At 41.6% G+C, this 26,795-nt stretch overlaps 1 protein-coding gene across 1 annotated transcript in view; it reads right to left on the bottom strand.

Annotated features, from left to right (window-relative positions):
* The window catches only part of CACNA2D1 (calcium voltage-gated channel auxiliary subunit alpha2delta 1), a 437,349-nt gene that overhangs the window by 173,025 nt on the left and 237,529 nt on the right, over positions 1 to 26,795 (bottom strand). The window contains exon 6 of the mRNA XM_056846470.1: positions 6,687 to 6,816. Coding sequence (XP_056702448.1) covers positions 6,687 to 6,816 — 130 coding nt within the window. The remainder of the gene's footprint in view (positions 1 to 6,686; positions 6,817 to 26,795) is intronic.

Genomic DNA, 26,795 nt, shown 5'->3' with positions numbered 1-26,795 from the left:
CACTGATTTTGTTTTCATTTCAAATGAACATCAGCTGACCATTTGTTGAAGCACAGACCCTAGGAATACCTGGTAGTCTTTGTGTGCAGATGCAATTGGTGAGATCCCCCCTGCCCCGGGTAGCAAAGCCCTTACTTTTAGATGCTGGAGAGCAGCTGAACAATTGTTTCAGTGCTATAAGTGTGGGTTGAGTATCCTGTATAAGCTCAATGTCCTTCCCATGATGAGTAAAGTCAGAACAAATACACTAGAATACATGAGCAGCAGACTCTAATCTGGTGGACCAAGTGGGAAGGGCTTGTGGCTCAGTGGTAGAGCATCTGCTGGGGCATGCAGAAGGCCCCAGGTTCAATCCCTGGCATCTCCAGTTTAAGGGACTAGGCAGGTAGGTGATGTGAAAGATCCCTGCCTGAGACCCAGGAGAGCTGCTGCTGGTCTGAGTAGACAATACGGACTTTGCTGGACCAAGGGTCTGATTCAGTATAAGGCAACTTCATGTGTTCATGTATAGATGTTACAATAATTTATGCAAAAGAGGAGAAATTATGTCATTTGTAGAATTTATAAAGGTTGCAGATACACAAAAGGCCTGACTGTAGGACTTCAGTGATAAAACCCATTAAATCAATGTATTAAAGAGAAACAGTGGAAAAGGAAACCAATTGGGGTGGATCCAACCATAGTCCAATGGAAGAGCCACTTAAGCTGGAGAAAGGCTGCTTAGGCAGGAGGAAGGTTTCAAACTTTGCTCGGTAGAGGGGTAGGAGAGGGGTAGGATCCAACCCTTGTATGAGCTTTCTTTGAAGAAGGTTCACTGGTAGATGTGTACTTATGCTAGAAACAGGACTCAAACTTGTGGGTGGAGGGAGAACGTTAACACTTTACTGCAGCCTGGGGGCCGGGAAAGGGGTTTGGGTTGGCCTGGCCTGAAGTTAGGACTGCCAACCTCCAGATACTAGCATGGGATTATAGTACATAAATGCACATAAGCAGGTAGTAAATAACAAGTGTATAATAAGTGCTGAAAGACAAGACAAGTGCAGAACACAAAAACTAATTATATACAGTCTGCAGCAGTATTGTCAGCAAGCTCCCAACGGGATACAAGTATACTTGTATACTTGTATCCCGTTGGGAACTTGCTGACAATACTGCTGCAGACTGTCGAATTGGAATTGGATTATTTTTCTATGTAATTGATTTACTTCAACATGGATGACGTATTTTGGGGCTGAAGAAACTTATGTGAAACGGCCGTCCCCCATTTCTTTGGATTTATACCGATATTGGATATCCTGTGGAACTATCTTGAAATCCAAAAGAGGACTGTTACTCTCATATACATGTCAAGGACTGTTTCAGATTTACCTGAGGATTTGTATATAATTAGTTGCTTAGTTTTTGTGTTCTGCACTTGTTTTGTCTTTCAGCACTTATTATACACTTGTTATTTACTACCTGTTTATGTGCATTTATGTACTATAATCCAGTGCTAATTTCCAAACCTATTGGTACAGGCACGGAGGTGCCCTATGTTTTGTTGCTTAACCTCCAGATACTAGCTGGAGATCTCCTGCTATTACAAATGATCTCCAGCCAAAAGAGATCAGTTCACCTGGAGATAATGGCCACTTTGGCAATTGAATTCTATGGCACTGAAGTCCCTTCCCTCCCCAAACCCTGCCCTCCACAGGCTCCATCCCAAAAACATCCCATCAGTGGTGAAGAGGGACCTGGCAACCGTACCTACACTCCCATTACCATGATACAGACTGGTCAACTCCTTTCAAGAAATAGGCAGTTGTTTTATTTTGTTTTAATTTTCATGGCTCATGAGATTACTATATTTTTCGCTCCATAAGACGCACTTTTTTCCTCCTCAAAAGTGAGGGGAAATGTCTGTGCGTCTTATGGAGTGAATGCCGGCTGGGCGCGTGTGCATTGGGATGGCGCGAGCCGGCGTTCCCCGCCCCGACGGCCAGCTGGGAGGCAGGCGGGGCGCACAGAGCCGGCTGGGCGCGTGCGCGTCCGGACGGCGCGAGCTGGCTTTCCCCGCCCCAATGGCCAGCTGGGAGGTGGGCGGGGCGCACAGAGCTGGCTGGGCGCGTGCGCATCCGGATGGCAGCAGCTGGCGTTCCCCGCCCAGACGGCCAGCTGGGAGGCGGGCGGGGCCACACAGAGCCGGCTGGTTGCTAGCACTTTTTATATTCTTGTTGGTAAATAATTTCCATTGAGCTTATGACCAAAGAAACTCTTGGTCATTCAACTCACATCTTTGTTTCTTCTGTCCAGAAAATATTCTATAATAGAAACACTATTTGGGAAGGATAATATAGCAAAAGTAATTCAAAGTATTTCCCTCTGTTTTCTGATTATGCAAACATATCTGATGATGTCAAGGTACATTTTTCATTATTTTTGTTAGTCAAAAAGTATTTGAAAACATGGTCTCCACTCTGTGCTTGTTATTGTTATTCTGTTATTCTTAAACCATTTGACAAAATATAACCAACCCTGACCTGGATAACCCAGGGTTGCCTGATCTTGTAAGCTAAGCAGTGTTGGACCTGGTCAGTATTGGGATGGGAGACAACCAGGGTCATTACACAGAGTCAGGCAGTGGCAAACCACATCTGAATGTCACTTGCCTTGAAAACCCCACAGGGTCGCCATAAGTCAGCTGCGACTTGATGGCCAAACAGCAACAACAACAAGCCTTTCCTGGGGAGTGGAGGGAAATTTACTTCTAAATATATTTCAGAACAGGTCCCCCTGCCCCTTGCATAGTAACATTATAAATTATCTCAACTTTTTCTGCCACATTACGTATGTTTAATATTATAAATGCTTTAGCAAAATGCAAATGATGAAAGAAGAGTGCTCAAAGCCACTACAATTCTACTAGTTTCTCTCTCACACAGACCATTTTGGAAAAAAGTCTACCTCTATTGAATGGCAGTATTTACAACTGCAACATATGCTGGGATCTAAATAAGGCCTTGTAGCACTAACAGAGCAATCCTGGCGGGGGTAGTTGCAGGTTGGATGAGGGGGACAGACACATGGGAGGGGAAGTGAGAATGGGCATAGGAAGAAAAACCCAAAGTGACAAGTATGCCCAGGACCTGTTTTCGATCTGGGATTGAGGCTGACTTTAATCTCAGGGTTAAACAGTATCTTGGAAATGTGAGGGGAGAAGCGAGGCAACTTCTGAAGGTCAGAAAATACATGCATAATTCAAACGAAGCACCGAAATAGTCAGAAGGTGATCACAATGGGAAGAACCCATGCATAAAAGGCCCCAGTCTCAGAGTCAAACACTGTTAGACTACTCATCAAGTCTCAGATTCAAACATTATTGGACTACTCATCAACAGTCCCTCAGAATGGGATTCAGTCTGAAGGGATTATAGGCATTACTGTACAATCTGGAAACAGAGCATTGGTAGTTCTTTCATGTCTGCATGAAGGGAAGAGAGCAGATTTAGATTGGAGTACAGGAATTGGGAGTATTGAGAAAGATGGTCCTTTAAGTATTTAGGACCCATGTTACAAAGGTCTTTCAAAGTAAGAACCAACCACTTGAATCAACCCTGAAAACAAATGGGTGATTATTTTAATTATTTCAAGGTGAGAGTAATGTATTCAGAGTTTCTAACTCTTGACAACATTCAAGCTGCTGTATTTCCACCAATGTGTGGCCATTGTATCCACTGGGCTAGGCTGAAGGCACAGTCCTATTGCCCCACTATACATAGACACAACGCATACATCGGGACAGGGCAGGTAATGTGCACTAAAGATGCTAAATCTTTCAAAAATAGCATCAGAATGAAAAATCTTATTTCCCCATTTTTGAATCTCATGCTGTTCATTTTAATTCTGCAAACTTCCCCTCCATCAGTGAACAGAAACCCTAGCTTGGACTATATTTACTTAAAATTCATATACTGTTATGTGTCTGCATGGATAAATGAGATATGAGTGGAAAAGGAAATGTCAACAGGATTGAGCAGAGAAAAAGTCGTGCACAACTTGCGATTTCTCATGCAGAGTGTCAAAATGACACAGATTTGGAGGATTATTCTGGGATTCTGACTTTAATAATGCAAAAGTACACTGTAATTGAAGGATTAGAGTGGAAACGGCTGTTATTCTAGATATTTCTCATTTCATTTTAGACCATTATGAGAAATTCCATCATTTCTGAAAGGCCAATTTATGTATTTTTTTCTGCTGCCATTTGAGAGAGGGTTCATTGGAAAACTCTTATTTAAAATGTGTTCATTTATCACTGACTATTAGAATTTTCATTGTAATAACACATATTGCAGAAATCATACTCTGGGCAAATTGTATAATAAGAAAATCTATATAATGTACTATGTAAGCAACTTACTCGAGATGAACGTATCCTCCCAGACACCATTTTAACAGAAGAAGAATCCTACTATGGGGATGGAAAATATGCCGCAAGTGTAAAAGTACTGGTTTAGTTACCAATTAGAGGATTCAAATACAATAACCACAAAAAAGTCTCTGCCTGAACCTCAGGAGGCTCCTGCTAATCAAGGCTGATATTGCTTAATAGATACATCAGTTAGCCCAATGTGTTATAAGTCATCTCCCTACATTTATATGCATCAAAGTGCAAGTATTACTATATGAACCTTTACATTTGCTGTTACAAGTTTTAACTGCATCCAAAGATCCTAGTTGGTTGGGTACACTTGATAGTGTAAAATATTTTGAATGACATATTCAAATTTATAAACAGCAGACAGGAAATAAGTATTTCTAGAGCAGATCCCTACAAAACAGCAAACCTTAAAACATATTTCTTCACTTAGGCGCAATTTAATCTGGAATAAATACCATCACCTAGGCCTTTTCCACATGCCCAGTTTACCACAGATTTTCCCAATGGTCGAATCATGGGGTTTGGAAATGCTTTCTAGGAAATCATTCTGTGCCCCTCCTTTCCCCTCATAGTTTTGCCATTTCTGCCCCTTGTCATTTCAGTTGTATTTATTCTGCGTGGTACTGCAAAAAAAAAAAAAGTAGCATTCCTGGTGGGGATCGGATGTTGCCCATGACATGGCAGGTGACAGTGCATGACAATCCTCCTTTCCCCCCCCCTTTTTGCACAGGTGCTTTAGCGCTACTTCACAGTTGCATTAAACTTCCAACTCAAAATGGATGCCCAAAACCAGAGCACCAGCTGTGATACGTTTAGGAACACATGCTGGAGGACTTATGCATCCTAACACTAACTTATTCCAGCATTTTATCACTACTTCTATCATTAATTTTAATTAAAATTTTAATTTAATTTTTAATTTAATTAAAGCACAGTAAATGGGTGTTGCAACAACAATAACAACAATAATCCAGGCCGGGAGGGGGGCTGGCTCCTCTTTCGTCTCCTACTCAGTGCAGGGAACATGTAGAGGGGAAAGAGAGACACACAGTGGCTGAAGCAAATCCCTCAAGTCTGCTTCTTCTTCTTTCAGCCTTGCCACCGTAATCATCCCTCTCACTAATTCACACCAACATCCACACACAAGCTGAGCTGAACCGGATTCAATAAACACCTCATGCACAGACCAATTGACCAACAAGGGGAGGGAGGAAAGGGAGTGAGCAAGGCAAACATAGGGGAGGAGGAGGAGAAGGAGGAGGGGGCTTGTTCTTTCTGTGCCATCACCTCCTCCATGTACGTGGTTGGGGCGGGCAGGGAGGGGATCACTTGAGCTATGGTGAGACAGTACCAGAGATGAAGGAGAGAAAAAAGGGGGAGTGAAGGAAGAAGAAAAAACGGAAGGGAGAGAAAAGGGGGAAAGCATGCATTAATGTTGAGTGTTGCACTCGCTCCCTCACAGAGCGAAAAAATGGGGGCGGGGACAAGGGTCAGGTATTTGGTTGGGTGGAGCAAAAAAAAACCTATTTAGGGAATTTCACTTGCACACTAAAAGCTGACTCCCAAACAAATGAAAAAAAATGTGGTTAAAGTGCTTGGAAAAACACAGAGAAAAATGAAGAGAAAACATTTCAAATACCACAGAGGAAAATGTGCAGAAATGAAAAAAACAATACAAGGCATTTGACAGCATGAAACACTTGTATGGAAGAGACCCTAGAGGAGGGGTTCCCAACCTTTTTTGAGCCTGCTGGCACCACTGGAATTCTGATACAAGGTGATGGACGCAAATCCAATATGGCTGCCACAAGAGGTGAAGCCAACAACAAAATGGCTGCCACAGGAGGTAAAGCCAACTGAACAGTGTCAAGAAGTGAGGTTATGCATAATTCTAAAGGTAATATTTCATTATTTCAGGCAACAGCTTTGTTTAACAGGATGCCTATTAAAATGTGTGAAAGCTACAGAGAATACAGATAGTGGCGAGTCTTGTCTATTCGCATGGTTTAATGTTAACAACCACTGTTGGAGCTCCATCCCTTCTAGAAAGCCTACAAAGCATATACAAACTACATATAGTTTGTATATGCACAGGTTCTCTACAAACGACCTCATCAAGGCATGGAGCTTGCAGACATGAATCCTGGTTCACCCTCTTCGTCCATACAATGATTTATTTGGAATAGCCAACTTATTGCTAATGCACGCAACTTATCTCCATGTGGGGGGAAGGTAACAAGATTAGATGAGTTGATTAATTACTTACAGCCTTCATATATATCTGTTGGTATGTGAACCGCTGCATTCTGATAGGATGTTTGTCGACCAAAGATAGGATCCTCTTCAAACACTGGCTTGATTCTCTGACTGCTGGTTTCATTGTCATTTCTTCCATTCTTAAAAATAAAAAGTAAAATATTATGACACATATTTAGTGATCCTCGAACACCTACCAGTTTGGCTCACATCCTGTTCTTCCGTTGAGAACAAAGTGCTGTATATACTTAAAGTTGGATTTTTTGTTATGGTGTGCATCACCTTACATTTTACCTCCACTAAATTTCATTTGCCACATTGTTGCCCATTCCACCAATTTGAAGAGATCCTCTTAGAACCCTTCATTGTTGGCCTTGTTTTTCACCATCCTGAATTATTTTGTGTCATTTGTAAACTTGGACTCACACAACTCACTCTAGTTTCAGATTATTTATGGACAAACTGAACAGCACCAGCCCAATAAGGATCCTTGAAGGACCCCACTGCTTACCTCTTTCCATTGAGAGAACTGTCTATTTACTCCTACTCTGTTTCTTTCAGTTAGCCAAGTTTTAATTCATAAGAAGACCTATCCTCTTATCCCTTAACTACTAAGTTTACTCAGGAATCTGCTTTACTTGCCTCCCTAATTTTCTTCTCCATCTCGAGACCAGCCTCAAAGGTTTGACAAGGAAGGTGATAGTACACCCCCACTTATAAGTAACTTGGCCAGCTCATTCCTGAAGAGGGGGGTAGATAGGTGGCTGTTGGGAGCGGTGCAGCTGCACCGCCTCGACACAGGCTTCCTGGCCAAAAAATAAAAGTTTAAAAGGCATTTTAAAAGAAAACCCGTGAAACTCCTCCTTGCAGGTTCACAGGGCTATGCCAGCTATTTTGCTGCAGTGTAGAGGGGCGTTCTCAGGCCAAAAGGGGCTTGGAAGCTGCCTAAAGGCAGCTCCACAGCGGGCACTCATTACCAGGATTTTGCTGCTCATGGCAGCACCAGTGGCCGAAACCCGCACTGCTGAGCTGGGAGGCCAGTGCCAGCATAAGTGCCCCCCCCCCCAGTGTCTATGCCACTTTATCATGGTGCAAAGTGGCACGGACACTGGTGCGGGGTCACACCAGCTCCCATGGCACTTTGGCTCCCTCCTTCAGGATTACACGGTAAGAGCCCAGTATCTCCATTCCTATCACTTCTGTTGGGGAGTTCATTTCTCTCATGCTTTCTAGTTTATTGGACTCTATGCCGTCTTTGATATACAACACAACAGCCCCCTCGAAACATCTCTCCCTGTCCTGCTTATAGAACTGATACCTGCAGGTGCCAGTGTCCCATTGCTTTCTCCCATTTCTAGCTCTCCCATTTTGGCACTCCCCCGTTCCTAACAACTATAAACCATTCCTCCTGGCACCACTTTTTCATCCACACATTGAGACCCATAATCTGTGCCTGTTTAGCTGGCCCTGCATTTGTAACCAGTAGTAATTCTGAGAATGCTGATGATGATGTTCTGTTTTTAACTTTCTGCCTAGTGATATACATTTTTTCCCTCTAGGACCACACAGCTATATTTTCCAGTGTCATTAGTGCCAACACACACCATGACCACTGATTCCTCCCAAGCACTATCTATCAACATAGACAGAGCACAATGTCTGTAACCTTTGCAACCAGCAGACAACTCACCCTGCAGTCAGAACACCTGTCACAGACCCAGCTCCCTATATTCTTAATAATCGAGCCACCTACTACCAAAATCCCAGCTCCCCTCAACCCCAGAAGAGTATCCTCATTAACAGCCATGCATGACAACTCATTAGACAGATAAGGGGACTTCCTACTTGAGTCTGTAAAGCACTGCCCTGAAAGCCAAAGATCAGATGGGTGCAAGTTCATTCAACTACTAACTTTCAGCAATATGAGTCAATATATTGGGGGATCTCAGCCTTTTAGGGCTCCCAGGTAATCTCTCCCTCTCTATATCACCTTAAAACTTTTATCTGATGCATGCATAGATCCTACCTAAAATGCACAGGGAGGGGCATTAGCCAGGAACTGAAGTGCTGAGTTACTCAGCACTTTTTTTCCAGGATGTCAATCATCCTACAGTGATTTGGGGGTGGGGGATTAGGACCAAAGACAGAACTAAAAACCTAGTACTGCAAATTCATATAGCACTATATTTAGGTTAGGAGCCGAAATTTCACAACTCTCTCAAAGATGCAATAATTTGACCCAATTACTGTTTTACTGTAACTCTGATTTGTGTAAGTATGTGCTGCACAAAATTCAATGTGTAGTCACCAGCTGTCTAAAATAATGAGCTACTTTAATTCTGTAAATGAGGCACCAACAATGATTTGTTGAAGCGAGATAATTTGTCACACATGCAAGGCCTTTGATAAATATTGTAGCACAACCATTTCTTTCCTTAAATAAATGCCAATGGCGGTACCACATATGTTGCCACAGAACTGCAAATATTGAACACTGCCAACCGAGATTGCCCTAAGTAGAATATCCAAAAGGGAAGGCATCAAATCAGCATAATTCTCTTGAATTCTTTTCCCACTTCTCTTAAAATAACCAGTTTAGGAAAAGCGCTGGAGAGGGGCAGATGAATTATAATTATGCTGCTCTAATACACCCAACCTATCCTTCCTTTTGATATAAATAGAAAAGAAAATGCCTTTGTGTTTTGCAGTTTTAGAAACCAAATTTTTTAAAAGAAAAACAAAACCCTTACCACTTATTATATATTTTACATTTAATTGTCAAGAAAATGTGTCTCCTTGACAGAAATGGGGGTAAGGGAGAAACTTCCCTTAATAGCAGCATTGTCATTTAGAGTTTGAAAAACACTTTCTTACAAACTATATGTCTTTAATAACAAAATGTTAGACAACTCATGACCTATGTTCATTTCTTATTATACCCTCCTTCTTCTTTAGACTGTTTTCTAGTTGTTCCTTGCCAGGATCTTATCTGGCCCAGCAAAGCTAGCTGGCTGCTTTTACTTACTCACCACTATGCTGATTCCATTAACGGCAGGAAGCCCTACTTCTGAGATTCTCCTCTGAACTTCTCTCCATATTTTAGAATTTCAATCTACTAGGTCACATTGCCAGTGTGGAACCCATGCGGTAGGGTTCCTCGGACGCAATTCTTTAAGATCTGCTCATGTACAAAAGCTGCTTGTACAGTTTAGCACAACAATTTGTGTCTTTATATTATCAATATTTGCTTGCGTCCAACAACAATACGCAAAAGCAGTCCTGATGTGATAAGTGTATCAAGATTCTACTTGTGCAGTATTTTACCAGTGTACATGCATACTGATGGAACAACCCGAAAAAATTATCAGTACGTGAAAGCACCTACAGTAAAATCAAGATAATTTTGTGTGATGCTTAGCAATGCACAGGAGGACATGGCATCATCAAAAGAAAAAATACCACACAAAAATAATACATTCAAGCATATCCACAATCATACCCAGATTGCTTTTTTGCAGTGTTTTATCAACACACATACAAACATACCGGTAATAAAATGGGGAGAAAGATGAAGGGATTTCAAGATGCACCTGTTCCAGTTCCAGAATTATTTTTAGAAGTTTTCCAGATCAAACTGGAAAGAATGCAGAGCAAACCCATGAAAATGAGAGAAAGAAAATAGGAGAAACCAACTCCTCCTTAGCCTCTTCAAGATGGCATTTATCTCCACACTTTTCTTTGATTTGCTCTATTTAGTTGCACCCTCTTTTGCTCTTGATTATAGCCTTCCTCTTACTCTTCTTCCTTCTGATTTCTTTCCAGTTCAAACGTGAACTAGGCTACCTTTTAATGTGCCCTATTGTACATGATTTCCTCTTCTTTACTGAGTTGCTGAGGTATTTTACATGTTATGGTAGAAAAACTAGATTTTCCCAAGAGTATCCCCTAGACTAGGATTCCCTAACATGGTGCCTGCAGACACCTTTCCTGATTTTGACGAGGTGTTTTTAGAAAGGCCAGGTGAAGCTTCTGCCCAGCAGGGCTCCTGATTGGGTGTGCAGATTTTTAAAGAGTTGCTTCAGCAGCAGCTTCCACCACAACACGAGGAGCTTCACTATATGACTAAAAATGTGTCGTGTGTATGCAAGAAAATATTTTTTAAGAATGTTCATTTTAAAAGGCATCCTGTTGAACAGAGCTTCTGCCTGAAATGTTGAAGAGTTACTATTAGAGGTATGCATGACTCAGTGAGATGTTGTGATTGGCTGCAACAAGAGGTGGAGCCATTCTGTGGTTGGCTCCACCTCTTGAGGCAGCCGTTTTGGAGTTGCACCAACCATCCAGTGTCGGAACTGCAAAGATGCCCATGGGCAAAAAATGTTGGGGAGCCTTTTTGTATGTGAGTTGTATGTGAGGCCAGCTTACAATTACACTTACTCCTACAGCTAAAGTCTGTACCTTTGTGAAGTGTGCATAGTCAGTAAAAAATGTAACAAGTGAAACATAGAAGAATGAATCTGTTATCTTGCATCTCTTGATCAGTTCTGGTTTCTCAGGCACTACAGGCCAATGCAAATGATCACTTGGCCAGTGGCCGGGCATATTTTTTCCAGGTTGGACAACACCACACCTGTGGAGAACAGATGCTGCAATCTGTGTGCCACACAGACAGCCTTATTTAGCATGATTCTGCACAATTAAGCAGGAAGATGTACAGTGGCATGCAAAATAGGATGGTGTGCTTGTGACAAATATTTCAGATGCTGATATCTCCTCTATTTTTCTGTCTGTGCTTGAGGGAGCATAACGTAGCAGACTCACTTGCAAGGATTCTGAGCTTTGACACTGCTCTCACTAGAAAGAGAAAGTACCGCATGAGCCTGAAGTTTCATAGTGTTAGAAATGGAAGCTTCATTTTAGATAGAGACACACAAAGATAGAGATAGAGAGAGATAGAGATAGAGATAGAGATGTCTACAGGGCTCTGAAACTGTGGAAAAATGGGAAGAATGTTTTCATTGCCTAACAATTCCAATATTTTTCCTTACCTATGAATGACCACATGCCTGTATTAAAAACACTACTAAGATCAGCAGTGCTTGTGTTCATGGGATAAATGGTGGGAGCAATTGTATCAGTAAAAAGATGTCAATACAAATAAGCAGGAATGAGAGGAACTATTATCTAATAAAGTATTTCACGTATTAAACAAACTTGGCTCTTAAATCTACCAGGTAACTCTAAAAACCACTAAGATTACACAGTCAAATATTTCTCAAGCACAGCAATAATTATTTAGACAACTTTGGGAGGAACCTCCTGGGTATACTTACCTAATACTCTAATCACACAATGGAATTAACAACAACATTATTTTTTATCAGTCATCAAAACTGTATGTTAAATTTTTCATATCCCTACACTTTTTTCATTGAAGAAAAGCACCATGATGCTCATATATTGTGAAGGAAAGTAATCCAATGGAGCTGTGAATACAATTAAAACCTAACTCCAACCAATTTCTCTCCTGAGGCAAGAGCTGAAATGCAATCAATAATGGCACAGGAAAATCCCACAGGAGACATGGCCTGAAGATTAATTTTCCATCCATTCAAACCCAGCTTTCACTTATTGAATTACACCGTTGCCTACCACCAACAGTCAGCAAATATCTCTCTCACTTCCATGAAATAAATCTCCAAACCAATTTGTTCCTGCCTTGGATAGCAGCTACCATCCATTTCCTCTTTCAGTTCACATTTTAGGGCACTATCTAAAAAGAATGATGGTCCTTAATTCATTTAATTCGAAGAAGGATGGAGTACAGCTGAAAGGCTAGCCTACAAAGGGAGATCTATTTTTGCAGTAGCCATGGACAGATAAACTCATTATGGGTCTAATGTGGGTCCTTCATTCCCCAATGGATCAAATCCAGTGAGCGAAATCAGCAATCATGAGCTCCTTTTCCACTGCAAACTCTTCCTCTCTCATAAATTTCTGTAACCATATAAGGTAGACCAGGGTCCATTAGGGATGTGAGACAACCCCCAGTACTTTTCCCTTATGGATATTTCCATGTTCCTGTACTCTGACATTTTGTGTTTGGTAAAGTCTTCATGGGTATGGAATTTTCTCAGTTCTTCAGCAGTTGTTTTGCTAAGATTCTGCACTGTCCCTCTATTAAGATCAGAAACAGCTAGTTTTTTTATTTCTCCTTCTAGTCTAAATAACGTTTTTCATAGTTCCCCATTAAAAACAAAGACCAGCTAGGGACTGTATATTCACTTAGTCTAACATGGTATTTGTCTGCTCCAATTCCAAGTAAAGAGAGGATTGCTTCTTGTCAATGTTTGACTGTTGCATGTTAGTTCAAACTATTCTACAATCCCTCAAACCAGCTTAGGTATTTTAATTGGGATACGTCTACACAAATTGCAATTTGAGTTTTAGAAAGTTATATTCTAAATTATGTTGCATCTCTAGTATGCATACTTTGGCAAAGCCAGAAGAATCCTAAATGTGACTGAACTGGACCTTGGGGCTCAACCTCAAAACCAGGAATTTTCTTAACAGCCCATTCCTGAGCTGGCTGTGGCCAGGGACGGCAGGGAGAAGGCGCCGCCACGCTGCCTCCTAAGCCATTCCACAGCCTCCGAAAGACAAATAAAAGCCTTTTAGAGGCTTTTTTAACCAAATAGGGCCTCCCCGCCGGCATTGGGGCAATTTAGGGTAGCGTAAGTAGCCCGGATGCCAGCGTGGAGGGCCCCAACTCCGGCGCAGTGCCTTCCTGGCCTCCTAAGGGCTTTCGCCCTTAAAGATCAGGAATGCACTGCAAGTCTTCTGAATGGCTTGCTTTTGAAAACATTTTCCAAAACAGAAAGTTAAGCTTGCCCTCATGAGTTCTTACTCCAACCTGGATGGCCAGCATGATCTCACCAGATCTCGGAAGCTAAGCAGGAGCAGCCCTGGTTAGTATTTGGATGGGAGACCACCAAGGAAGTCCAGGGTCGCTACACAGAGAATAGCAAAGGCTAAAGGCAAACCATCTCTGAACTTCTCTTGCCTTGGAAACCCCACAAGGTCACCATAAGCTGGCTGCAACTTGACGGTACTTTCCACCCCCACTGTGAGCTCTTACAAACATATAGGCTTTTCCACTGAATTCAAATGGAAGAGGTATTTCAATTTGAGTATTTCAATGTGTGTGCTGAACTGCCCCAAACATTGAACACATCCAGTCCTGTGAAAGCCCAAACCACCAACATCTTTGGATTAGAAATCCATATCCATCTGAATGTCTTTCTTTCCTTGAAGCCAAATGCACAGAACTTCGAGAAAAGTATAGAACAAGATCTAATGAAACACTTTAAACATATTTTAAAGCCTTTATTTAAGAAAATGGTCATTATATGACAAAACTAAATCACTCACTCTGTTCATTCTAAGTCAACAATATGCTGTCTATTATGAAGACTATTTCACCACTTTTACATAAACGTAAGTATGCTGTGTATGAAAACAAACACATACATAAGCATGTTGTGTAGCAGCTGTAATAGCCCAGACTAGTCTGATCTTGTCAGAGTTTGGAAGCTAAGCAGGGTCAGCCACCAGGAGAACCGCTATGCAGAGGAATGCAATGGCAAGCCACCTTTGCTCATCTCTTCCCCTGAAAGAGATGAGAGGTAGAACTTCATGGGGTCACCATGAGTCAGTTGCAACTCAATGGCACTTTACCTTAAGTATGTTGCGCATCAGGCAAGGCCTCAGTTAGCAGCCCCTGATCCTGCATAAAGGTTTTTGTTAACCTCAAAACATTTGACAAACACTTGTTGCTAAAGTATTTCCACTGCTAATCTACCAATGTATAGGCAGTAAGGAACATAAATTGCAATCACTTCTTATAATTATTCATAGTGCTTCTGATTCACTCCATGTTAACAGCATGAATGAATAAATGAATGAAAAACCTTTAATGGTAATATTAATGGTAATAGTAATGGTAATAGTAATATTACAATTGTTACAGAAGGTACATAAAATATGCAGTCATTAAGATAAAAACATAGGCCAGTAAATTCCAATAATAGAAATTACAAACTGGGTTTTTTGAACGTTTATCACATCCACTAGAAAATTGGCAACATCTACAGTAACCTCTGGATCGGAATCATTCAATAGAAATTGACGTTTTACTTGGGTAGATAGGTGATATTTGGAAAGAAGCCTATTTTTTAACCATTTCCCACAGGGTGTTTCATATAGAGGGCAGACCAACAGAATATGATCAATTGAGTACAGGGAATAGGAATCACAAATCCTTTCCTGGATTGGTATTTGTTGATACCTTCCATATGGCATCCTTGAAGGAAAGGCATTAACCTTAGCGAGAGAGAAGGCTCTGCGGAGGGGTGGGATGTCCAGAGTATGAAAATAATGGGGAATATTGTCGGTTAAATTCTTGAGACCCAACATTGCTGGGGAGCAGACCAAGGGTTGAGTGGGGAGTAGTTAACAGCATGAAAGCAAATAAAAATTGCCCACTGCATCCTTAATTTCTGATGGAAATTTTTTGATGGATCAGAAACCAAAACTATTAATAATGGGACATCACCTTATGCACCTTCCAACATGACTCTGCTACTTCCAACGCTTACTAGAACTTCATTTACAGATGTGCTCCATTCATTTGGCTGTAAAGTAGTACTAAAGCATAATTTCAAAATATCTTTCTTTTAAAATTTCAGAGTGTGCTGGTGGAACTGTACAAACAAGAAGTAATGAAATCCTGAGGACAAAGGGCAGCATGCTTCATAAGGAGCAGATCTTGAACATCCCAGATTTCTATCTAATGGTTACATGGTCAGGTGTGGAACTAATACCAAAAGCTACTTCGAAAGACCTCAGTGAAAAATTCACTTTAGTTCTGCATTATCAAAATTAGCATAAACCAGCACATTTCAAAAATTAAATTCTTTTACATTCAGTTATGATGTTTGTTTCTTTGTTAAAGAAGTTGGCACATCTTTTGTCTAAAAAGAAAGCCACACCGGGAACAATGCACAATTACTCTAATTTCTCACCAATGTTTCAACGGTAATTTTAATCAAGAGAACTCTTTCAGGATAAGCAGCTCACAGACTGCAATAATAGTTTTCAGAGATCTAACATTGCTTTAGCCCTAACAGTGTGTTTCCTCGATAATTATTGTTGCTTGATGGTTATATGCTATAGCTTGTTGTGAGACATGTCCAAGCCAAACACAGCATAATTATAATCCCATCTTTCCAAAAACTGTCAGTTACCCTCTGATAATTATGCAGAAAAAGAAGGCAATAAGAGCAGGTGAGGTGGAGATACTAATTAATTCCTGAAAGACTCATCAGTTGCTCCCTGAGTAAATATAGAATACATGGATGCCATTAAAACTCTAGTAGAAAGCAAGGGTTTGACTGCAGGATGATAAAGGAGGAAAATATTCTAAAATTTAAGGCAAGTCTAACAAGATGTTAGGATATACACTTGGAGCCAGGCGGGAAAAGGACTCTTCAGATTTTTAGTGGATCGGTGGAATATCTTATAAAAGTTGTTGAAAAGTTTAATGAATAAAAAATTGATATCCAGGAAAACATGCTCAAAGAGACCCCCAAGTTCTAGTTTGAAACGAACTTTAAAAATGGCTAGTGAAACCCAGGAGTACTCAAATCAGATTAATAAACTGTGTGTTAAAATAAATGCATTGAATAGTATAGCACCAAGTGAAATCGTAAGATTAGCACAAACTGCAGGATTAGACTCTCAATAACAGAGCTGATACAGGACAAACCATTTGCTGAGAGATTATTTGAAAATGCAAGAGCAGAGCTGACCTTTCACAGCTTCGTGGGGCAAAAATTATTTCCCTGTTTAAACCACTTAATTACTTAATTACTTAATATTCATTACAAGGCTGGGAAGATATGATGTGGATACAGAATTACTGTCTGAGTGGCCTCGAATAATAATAATAAAAAATGCATAATCAAGATTCGCCTCTTGGCTGGAGATATTACTGGGCTTGTCTGCAGATTTATTTATGGCAGTACCGGATATAATGAGATATAGCAATAATGTAGGACAGGTATAGAACCAAATAACCAACTATTTCAGCAACAAAATGAATGTTAGCACTTTCGGAGTTAATTAAATGTCAGGAATAGGGGTGTGCATTCAGATATTTCGTACTGAGGGGATGGGGTGGAAAGGCTATCAGATGAAGCCAGAAAGCCAAAAGGCTGAACATTTCTGGCTTTTTTGGCTTCCCAGCTTTCCCAGGGCACATATGGGGTGGGGGGGGGGGATAAAAGATAAAGGACTTGAGAAGAGCTCCTCTGAAAAGTCAAGCTACATCCTGAACTGAAGAACTAGTTTTCTAAGGCCACTCGGCCTCAATCATTATGAAGCTCAGAGCCGACGGTGAAAAGGTTTACTTTACGCTAATTAACTATTTGGCAAACAAGATTCTTGACTCTTCTTAACGCCTATCACAAGTCTAATTAGGAACACACATGAACACATGAAGCTGCCTAATACTGAATCAGACCCTTGGTCCATCAAAGTCAGTATTGTCTACTCAGACCGGCAGCGGCTCTTCAGGGTCTCAGGCGGAGGTCTTTCCCATCACCTACTTGCCTGGTCCCTTTAACTGGAGATGCCGGGGATTGAACCTGGGACCTTCTGCATGCCAAGCAGATGCTCAACCACTGAGCCACAGCCCCTCCCCAAATAATACTGAAACTAAACTAAATAAACTAAAGCTCTACACCTAAGTTAAAAGTTGAGGTTTTTTTTTTAACCAATTTCTCACATGCCCTCATGAAAGGGCTGCCAGCAGCTGTGCATGAGGCTAATAGTAGGGCTTTTGAGCAGACAGGGGAAGAACACAGGTGGGACAAATGTTGGGAAGGAAGGCAGGAGCAGGGGACGTGATGATGAGCAGAGGATGGGAGGGTGCCCTGGGAACTCCCTGCCCAGGGCCCCCCAAAACCTGGAACCATCCCTGTGCTGAGCTACCTAGAACATTTAGGATGGTTGTGAACTAACTGATGCTACAATAGCAGAGCAGTAACATTTCTTTGCTGCCATCACCGCCACTTCATAGGTCTTCCAATAGGCTCTATAGCATAATCTATAATAGGCTCTATATCAATATCAATAGGCTCTATAGCATAATCTATTTGATAAACCCGAACCCAATAAATACGGGGGGGTGGGAATTGGTGCGTATCTCTACCATAGAAGTAAATGAGGAAATTCTGCTTTGGACTGAAATGGAGGTGTATAACTGTATGTATGCAGGTGGGCAGCTCTATGATAAGAGTGGGATCATGGGCTAAGATTCAGTTCAGAGCCAAGGAACAAAAAAAAGCCATTTCTTCCAAAACCACTTTTGTTCTAAGTATCAGAACAATACACAATCCTGGCTACATTAATTTACCAGAAAAACAATTACAGTGTACTGTTCCTTGCCACTGTCACTCGAATTTTTTTTATATATAAATGAGAGCTCTCTCATAGGAAAGAAGTATTCTATTAAGATGATGAATCACTAGCTTTGGGGCTGAATGTTGATCTTTAGCAAGGCATAAACATTGCCTTTTGTAGGAATGCTTCTGGGACTGAATGAACACAGGCTTGCCTTCAAAGAATGATTCTTTGCATTTGAATTTATAAACCCCTTAAATCTTCTTAAGATATAAAAACAACAACAGTATTATTCTTAAAAGTTAGATTTTTTTTTCCAGAGGAGAGTCAGGTAAGCAGATAGCTCTTGGCAAAGCTGCATAATTGTGGGTAATTTGAAGAGAATAAAATGTGTATGGGTTTGAGTAATAGAATAGGAACATTTTGGTTGAGCCTGTCACCATGCATCCCAAATTCAACTAGTATAAGATTTAAAACCCGCTTCTTCGTACCATGGTATCATTTATAGCTTGACAGATAACAGCCCCCTAAGCAACCTCTGATTAAAAATCAAGCTTCACCGTAACTGGGAAGACCATGTATGTCACTTGGTGACATCTTTGATACGTGCAAAGGATATTTATTTCTCCATGAATGATAACACATAGACCTGCTACCCAAACAGCCAATGTCAATCAGTCATTCGGTGCCAGTTAATCTGCTCTTCTTCCAGGTGAACAGCATTTACTGTCACTATCATACAAAATGCCAATGAGAAAATGCTATCCGAGACATCAGAAAAGGGAAGAGCAATAAAACCATGTTTTGCTAAGAAGCTTGAAAGTAGAGAGAAAGGAGTGTAGATATGGAATACAGAGGTTACTAGAAGACAGCGTATACATACATGCCTTTTACCATATCAAATCAATAATTCAGTACTGCAGGCAAGGACAAACCTTCTTCAGATCTGGGAGTCATCCCAAAAATTAAGGAAGCAGACTTATTTTTCCTGCCTTCAGAGTTTTACATTGTAATTACCACATTTCCTAATTACTGATATCTCAAAAACTAACCCTAACCTCTTTTCATATTTCCTTGTATTTTACTTAAGCCTATGACAAAAGTGTTGTCATATATAAGTAAATATAGAGTTAACCTTTGTTGTCATCGCAACAAAAACCTAACCTCTAGAACAGATACAAATCACAATTTTTTAAGAACTGCAAACTCTCTATCTCTATCTACATAATACAATATATATCAACTAGGACCCAGGAGTTAACTTACAACTATGTCCAAAAGGCTCTTAGATCTCAGTGAAGATCATTTGTATATAAATTTTATTCTTTCTGTATTTAACATTTCCCTTATGTACCTACTGGTCATGGACTATAATAATAAAGAAAACCTCTGGCCCGGGCATTTTTTTTCTGCCCGTCAGAGGCTACTAGCTGCCACTTGGGAATCCTGGGGTCAGTCTGCCAGCCACATATACAAAAACAAACTGCGTAAATGTATAAATATATTATTTCCGAAAGGAGCTAACACCCACGATGAATCTTTATCATTCCACTTCTGTGTTATCCTGTTTATTCAGTTTTAAAACAGCCACCAATTCAAAACAAGCCAAAAAAGGTATCTCACCTGTGCTCAATAAAAGATGCAAAAGAACATCAGCCAACTCCTTACTGTTCCAAGGTTTGATTCCAGTTTGCTGTGTGCTACATTGTAAGGACCTGGGGGGGGGGGGGAATCTAATATAGGATTTTATCCCCAAGGAGCAGCAACTGTTTTCTGCTTGCTGTCAGAAGCCATTGCAAAAGAAAGAAGAGACTGCCTAAAATTGTAAAATTTTCATTGCCCCACATTCCCCCCCCCACTGTGTAGACTGCCCCCCACCCACCCAGGGAAGGAGCATCTGCCCCTGTCAAGAATGGTGATTTATATCTAATTTATTAAGTCAACACAGATTGGATTCTATGAGTTTTCTTTGTGAATGTTAAAATGCATGTCCAGCCTGTGACCCACCACATCAATGAAAATCTTCCAAAATCAGGTTGAAACCTGCGTGTGACATTGACAGAAGGAAGTTCTAACACTGTCAATGTCTTCTACATAACAAATGTCAATGCTCCATTCCTTGCATCTGAGTTTACACCCTACCGCACACCACGCAGCTCACAGGACTGGATCAGGAAAGACTATAAAAGACAATAACCTATTGAACAGTCTCTTTTTCCTTATAATTTATATCTTGGTATTTGAGTGTCACATGAACATCATTAATAGAAGCTGTTTTCTTTGCTTGCTTCTTCCATACTTTCATATTAAAAGCATAACTGCCAACATTTGAAACGCTAAACCAATGAGATACAGATTCAGACCCACTCACATGTGCCCTATTCTGACTGTCAAGCAAGCAAAAAACACTTAAGCTATTTGGAGGAGCTGAGCTCTCCTTTCACCTTATAACTTAGCTCCTTTAATACCTATCTTGTGTAATTCTTAATAACATAACTAAGGAAGTCTTGTTGGGGGAAAATGAATTTTTATAAGAAACTGAACACTGAAAAAGCTAAGCACAAGGTGCTAATAAAATAATATATTTTAAGAACAAGACTCACAGGAAAAGACAATAATGCTGGGAAAAGTTGAAAGTAGGAAAAGATGAAGACTCAACATGAGATGGATTGACCCAATGAAGGAAGCCATGGCCTTCAGTTTGCAAGACCTGAGCTGTTAATGATAGGATGTTTTGGAGTTCATTAATTCATTGGGTTGCTGTAAGATGGAAGCAACTTGATGGCATGTAACACACACTTGATAAAAATAGATAATGGCTAAGAACACATACTTGGGGATCGAGTTCTTGCACAGGTTGAAAGGGCTGTGTGTTGCTAGTTTGGTGTATAGAGCCAGTGTGGTGCAGTGGATAAAATGTCAGAGATCTGGGTTCAAGTTCCCATTGTATCATGACCTGTGCTGGTCACTCTCTTTCATCCTCATCTTCCTCACAGAATTGTAAGTATAAAAAAAGTGTAAGGGGAAACCATGTATGCCCCCCCCCCAAGTTCCTTGGAGGATGGGCAAGATAAAAATATAACTTATAGGTAGGCAGGACACTAGGTAAGTAGGTGGGTAGGTGGATAGACAGAGCTGCAGAAGAAAGCCACATCCTCATGTCTAGTTATCAGACCAGGCTAGAGAAACTTTCAGTTTCCTGTTGGGAGTGTAGGAAGGTAGCAGTATTTGTGATAAGATGCAAGAGGTTGACAGATGTAAAAAATAAGACACAAGAAAAGATACTTTGTTCTTAGCCTCAGGTAGAAAAACATAAATGTATGATAAATGTATAAAACAGAGTGATACAGTGTAAAACTATTGTATCCCATATAAAACATGCCTGCTAAACAGAGTTACACCCATTGACTATAATGGATTTAGACTCTGCGTAAGACTGCATTATAAACTGCCCCCATAATTCTCCCAGTCCCCCGCCCACTCTCCATTGCAAAAGTTCTGCACCTTTTCCACCCTCACAAAGATATATCTAGGGCTGTCAATTCGGTTCGGCCCGAACTGAAAATCAGCCGAATTTCCCTTGATTTGGTGGTTTTTAGTTCGGGAGGAACCGAACTCAAAACTGGCGGGCAACCAGGGGGGCAGAATTCAGCGAGTTCGGGAGTTCGCGAATAAATTCGGCAAATTCGGCCGTCAGTAAGCAGCATAACCGTAAGCAGCATTCTCCTCCCCCGGCCAATCGGTGGGCAAGCTGGGTCTTCTTCTGGCCAATCAGTCAGGATTGAGTACTGGAGGAATCAGCTGATGTGCGGCCCGGCCAGGGAGAGAGAGAGAGAGAGCGAAATCCTCGTGTGTGGGGGGGGGGGGTGCTTGTGCACATTCGCTCCTTTCTGTGGCTGCAGGGGGCGTATTTTTTGGGGTACAGACACAAAACTTTCACTGGAGCTTCAGATGAAGCTTCTTAAGGTACCCCCCAAGTTTTGTAAACATTGGGTCAGGGGGTCCCGAGATATGGGCTCCCCCCCTTTTTCTTTCCATGGCTGCAGGGGGCGCATTTTTGGGGATACAGATCCCAAACTTTGAGCGGAGTTTCAGACCAGTGTTCTTAAGATACCCCCCAAGTTTTGTAAACATTGGGTCAGGGGGTCTCAAGATATGGGCTCTCCCCCTTTTCCCTCCCCCCTTTTTCCATTTATGTGGCTGCAGGGGGCGCTTTTTTGGGGATATAGCCCCCAAACTTTTAGCATAGCTTCAGTCAATTATTCTTAAGATACTACCCAAGTTTTGTAAAGATGGGTTCAGTGGGGGCAGAAATATCGCCTCCTCCCTTTTCTCTTTCCATGGCTGCAGGGGGCGCATTTTTGGGGGTGCAGATCCCAAACTTTGAGCGGAGTTTCAGACCAGTGTTCTTAAGATACCCCCCAAGTTTTGTGAACATTGGGTTAGGGGGTCCCGAGATATGGGCTTTCCCCTTTCCCCTTTCCCCTTTCCCCTTTCCCCTTTCCCCTATTGGGATGAATGGATCAGCCGATCCTGTGCATCTCCAGAGCAAAACGTTCCGTGCCTAATTGGAATCATATTGGATTACAAGTCCTCTTCAGCCCCTCTTGATGGAACAGAAGAGAGCCACAGTAAGACCCCTTTGGGGGCTTTAATCTATAATTTTTCTCCTGTGTATGTGTGTGTGGGGGGGGGAAAGCAGAGTCTGTGTGTGTGTGGGGAGGGAGCAGTTTCTGTGGGTGGGGGGGAAGCCAAAGGGGGCTTTCGTCAGTTCTGCCTGGGGTGTGTGTTCCCCCTCGAGTCTCTCGCTCCCTGGTTTGAGGGGGGAGGTTTCAGTTGTGTGTTGCAAAGGTGTTGTTTAACAAGGTTGTGTTGTTTTGCAGTTGTTTTGTAAATTTCTCAGCTGTTGTCGGGCTGGGAGCTTTGTGCGTGGGCAGCAAGCTCTGCTGAGAGATGCACATTAAGGGTGAGGGGACCCCTTTTAGGGCCCATATCTCAGCCCCCCCGACCCAATCTTTACAAAACTTAGGGAGTCTTTCAATAAACGTCCTTTGAAGCTCTGCCGAAAGTTTGGGACCTCTAACCCCAAAAATGCACCCCCCCAGAGCCGTGGAAAGGCGCGATTGTGTTTTTAATGGCTTTATTCGGCCGAATTTTTTTCCGAACTTTGGATTCCCGCCGAATTGAATGGATCCGAAGTGGGGGAGTTCGGACTTTGGCACGTACCAAACCCACAAGGGCCAAATTCGGCCGAATCCGAACTGTACCGATTTTTTTTTTTTGACAGCCCTAGATACATCTCAAATGCTAGCAGAAGCCAAAGATACATGTTACTGTATTCTCCTCTTGATATACTGGAAAGTGTTCCTGAAGAGTAATGGTATCTGGTCTAAATTATGGACAAGTTATGGTTGCCAGGTTGTTACAGCTCTGCCAAGCTGTTACAGCTCTGTGTTTCCCAACCTGTGGGTTGGGACCCAAAAGTGGGTCTCGCAGCCTCTTAAAGCGGGTTGCGTGCCAGCCATCCCTATTTGGCACCCTTGTTCTTTCCATTGCTCTCTTTTGTATTTTGGAAACCAATATCTGACCCTAGAAACAGTATCTTCCATGTCATATAGTAGCTGGCATTTTTTCTTCACTGCATATAAATGTTAAGTAAAATATGTCCTGAGGGTTACTACAGAGAGTTTCTTATGATCTTAGGGGGATTAGAGAGAGTAATGGAGAAGGAGATGGTGGTCAAAGGCTGGAATGTAACCTCCATATGCAAAGGCTGTGTATGACAGAACGTCACTTGCTTTGGGTTCATAGTGCAGCTGCCCCCTTTGTGCAATGTTTGTTGGTTTCTCAAAAAGATCTGGTTAGCCACTGCAGAAAATGGAACGCTGAATTAAACGGGTGTTCATCAAGATCATAGTTTGCCTAGAGTGGCAAAAAACCTTGGGCCGGCTCAGGATGGGTCACCATACCAAGCAAATTTGGACTTGTGGGTCACCAGACCAAGAAGGTTTGGAGCCGCTGTGTTAAACGGGTTTACACTTTCACCGCTGCTCTTTTCCACACATCTTGGGATGCACTAAAAAAAAATAATGCAGCCATCCCTCTTATTATTAGCAGCCCTGTTCTATCAGTCATGGCTGCTTTCCAGCACATGGGCTTTCTGAAGGGAATTCTCTTCCCTAATAAATCACTAGTGTCAATTAGGGATGTAGTGCTTGCCAGGAGAAGCCACCAACAGTTCCCAATTAAGCCCTAATGAATAACAGCAAATGGGATGCTGGAAACTACTGCTGTTCTGGTCTGAGGTTAAGCTAAATGTTAAACAGCAACAGCAACAGAGATAAAGGAGAAACAAGACTCAGGCCCCGTTAAATTAAGCGGCCATTTTAAAAAATATGTTTTTTCCTTCTCCCATTTCAGAATACAGCACCCTCCCTGAAGAGGAATGACAATGCCAAGTTAAGAGAAGTATGTGAGTTTTCTCCTTATAGACACAAACAAAAAGGGCAATAGAGCCGTATTATAAATTCAAGAGTATGTTATGGGCTATCACTGCCCGAAGCTATCATTTAACTAGCAGTACAGTGGATAGAGCCCCTGACAATGCCATCACGCAGAGGAGGATGAATAATACAGTCCTTATTGGACAGTTCTAAAAAAAAAAAAAAATTCCCCCACACACCTATGGTTTTATCATTGCTACCTTGACACCTAGAATTCAATTTTTAACCTCCAATTAACCACACACACATTATCAGGCCTGGTCAATTGCTATAGGCAACTTCCTGTCGAGACTGCTGAACACAAGGGAAGTAGTTAAAAATTGCCACTGAGAGATGAAATATGAAATAATTTAGCCAAGCACATATAAATGTGCAAGCATACTGTTAAAGTTGGTCCTAGAGACTCAAGGTATTGTTATTTAAATATAAGGATGGCTGTGAAGAATAATTCTACAGGTTTCATGGACTATGCATCATGTTTTAATTATCCTTGCTAGTAGGGAGAGCTTTTATTGAAACCATACAAATTTAACAGGTGTGCAGTAGGAGGATTTGTTGGAGGAGGAAAACAGCACTCCATACCCTTCCCTCCCCCATTCAGTAGCCTCTTAAAGGCCCATTTACTGGAAGATTATTAAGCAAAAGGTGAGATATAACTATCTGAAACATGTTCTCTACGAATCCCATAGGAATCTGTACAATAGCTCCTGTTAATGTCTCAGGCAGTTCCTGTCTTAACGGGTGCCTTCAGGGGGCAGTAAGAAAAGCACCTACCACCTGAGGCTCAGAAAGCCCTGTAATGCTAGAATAGGCAAAACTTTCATGGACCATGGAGTCTAGTTTTTGGCTAGACCAGTAAATCTGGGAATGGTAGTTATGGAATCTGATCTTGGTGCTGTGCTGTGACCATTGATTATAATTCCCTGGTGGTGGTTTGTATTCTTGAACTTTTCTTTAACACAAAATAAAATATTTAGCTCCCTTGGGAGCTTCATCCCTTTCCTGGGGAACAATTAGGTCCTGAATATTGAGGGTGTGTTTGTGATTTTTCATATTTCACCTGTCCTTCTGTCTCCAAAGCATTAACCAGCATCCTGTCTCTTTAGCAACATCCCAGTATGACCACTTCCTGCAGAACTGAGGGACTGATGGTCAAAGTCGGTGGAATGGAAATGAACTACAAAACAAGGATATAAATACAGCCATCAGGATGGAGTCCAACAACCTCCTCAGGACAACTTAAAGGAAGCAAAACTGTTCCAGAAAGTGGTAAGGATGGGGGAAAGGAGAGATGACTGAAAATTGAGGCAAACACGAAGCTTAGCAGAGAAAGGCTGAAAATGGAGCTGGCAAAGATTATAGATAGAGGAGGAGGAAAAGAGTTATGAAACTGCAAGAAGGGAGAAAAGGCCCAAATTAAAATGTGTGAATGAGGATGAGCAATTTTGGATGGCTGAAGAATGCTGTATCTCATCATACCAAAAATAAATAAATAAGTCTGAACAGCCACACAGCCGGCCTGGCTTTGACATCTGCCAACAGAAGTAAATTATGCAGACAGCCATATGTCAAACAGACAAGAATGTCGCTGGTGTTGAGACCACCAGTCAACCGTATTGTGCAGCTGCAATATATGCACCTCAATGTGTCAGACAACAAACTATATATTTCCCACTTGCTGCAGAAGAGATATATTTAGCCCAAAAAGAGGGTCTCAAACTGTGCTTCAGGGGATGCAGAAAACCTGAAAGAGGTGTACACAGTCCCAAGGAAGGATATCAATGCAGGTGAAGGTACCTTCCTTGTCATCAGCCAAAACTTGGGACAGTTGCATTCCCCAAGGCAGAAGACCTTCACTGATCCCCATCAATCCCCTCATTTGGGAAGTCCCTAAAGGACTGCTGCTTTATTCTAAGGAGCCTCCTGGTTTTTTTCATGACCCAATGTTGACTTCTGTTTGGCCAGCAGATTCTGCACTTACATCACCACCAGTCCTGTCAAAAATCCAGTTGGGTTTCAGGTGTCACAGATTTCAAGCAGCTTGATTTATGTGGTTTGTGAATAACCCTTTAAAACTGAGCTGTACCATGTGCACAATCTAGCAGCCCTAATAGCCAGACTAGCCCTACCTTGTCAGAGCTTGGAAACTAAGC

This window comes from Euleptes europaea, chromosome 3, assembly GCF_029931775.1.
Source record: "Euleptes europaea isolate rEulEur1 chromosome 3, rEulEur1.hap1, whole genome shotgun sequence".
NCBI lineage: Eukaryota > Metazoa > Chordata > Lepidosauria > Squamata > Sphaerodactylidae > Euleptes > Euleptes europaea.
The sequence above is the reverse complement of the archived record's forward strand: the minus strand, read 5'-3'. Positions and strand labels throughout refer to the sequence as shown.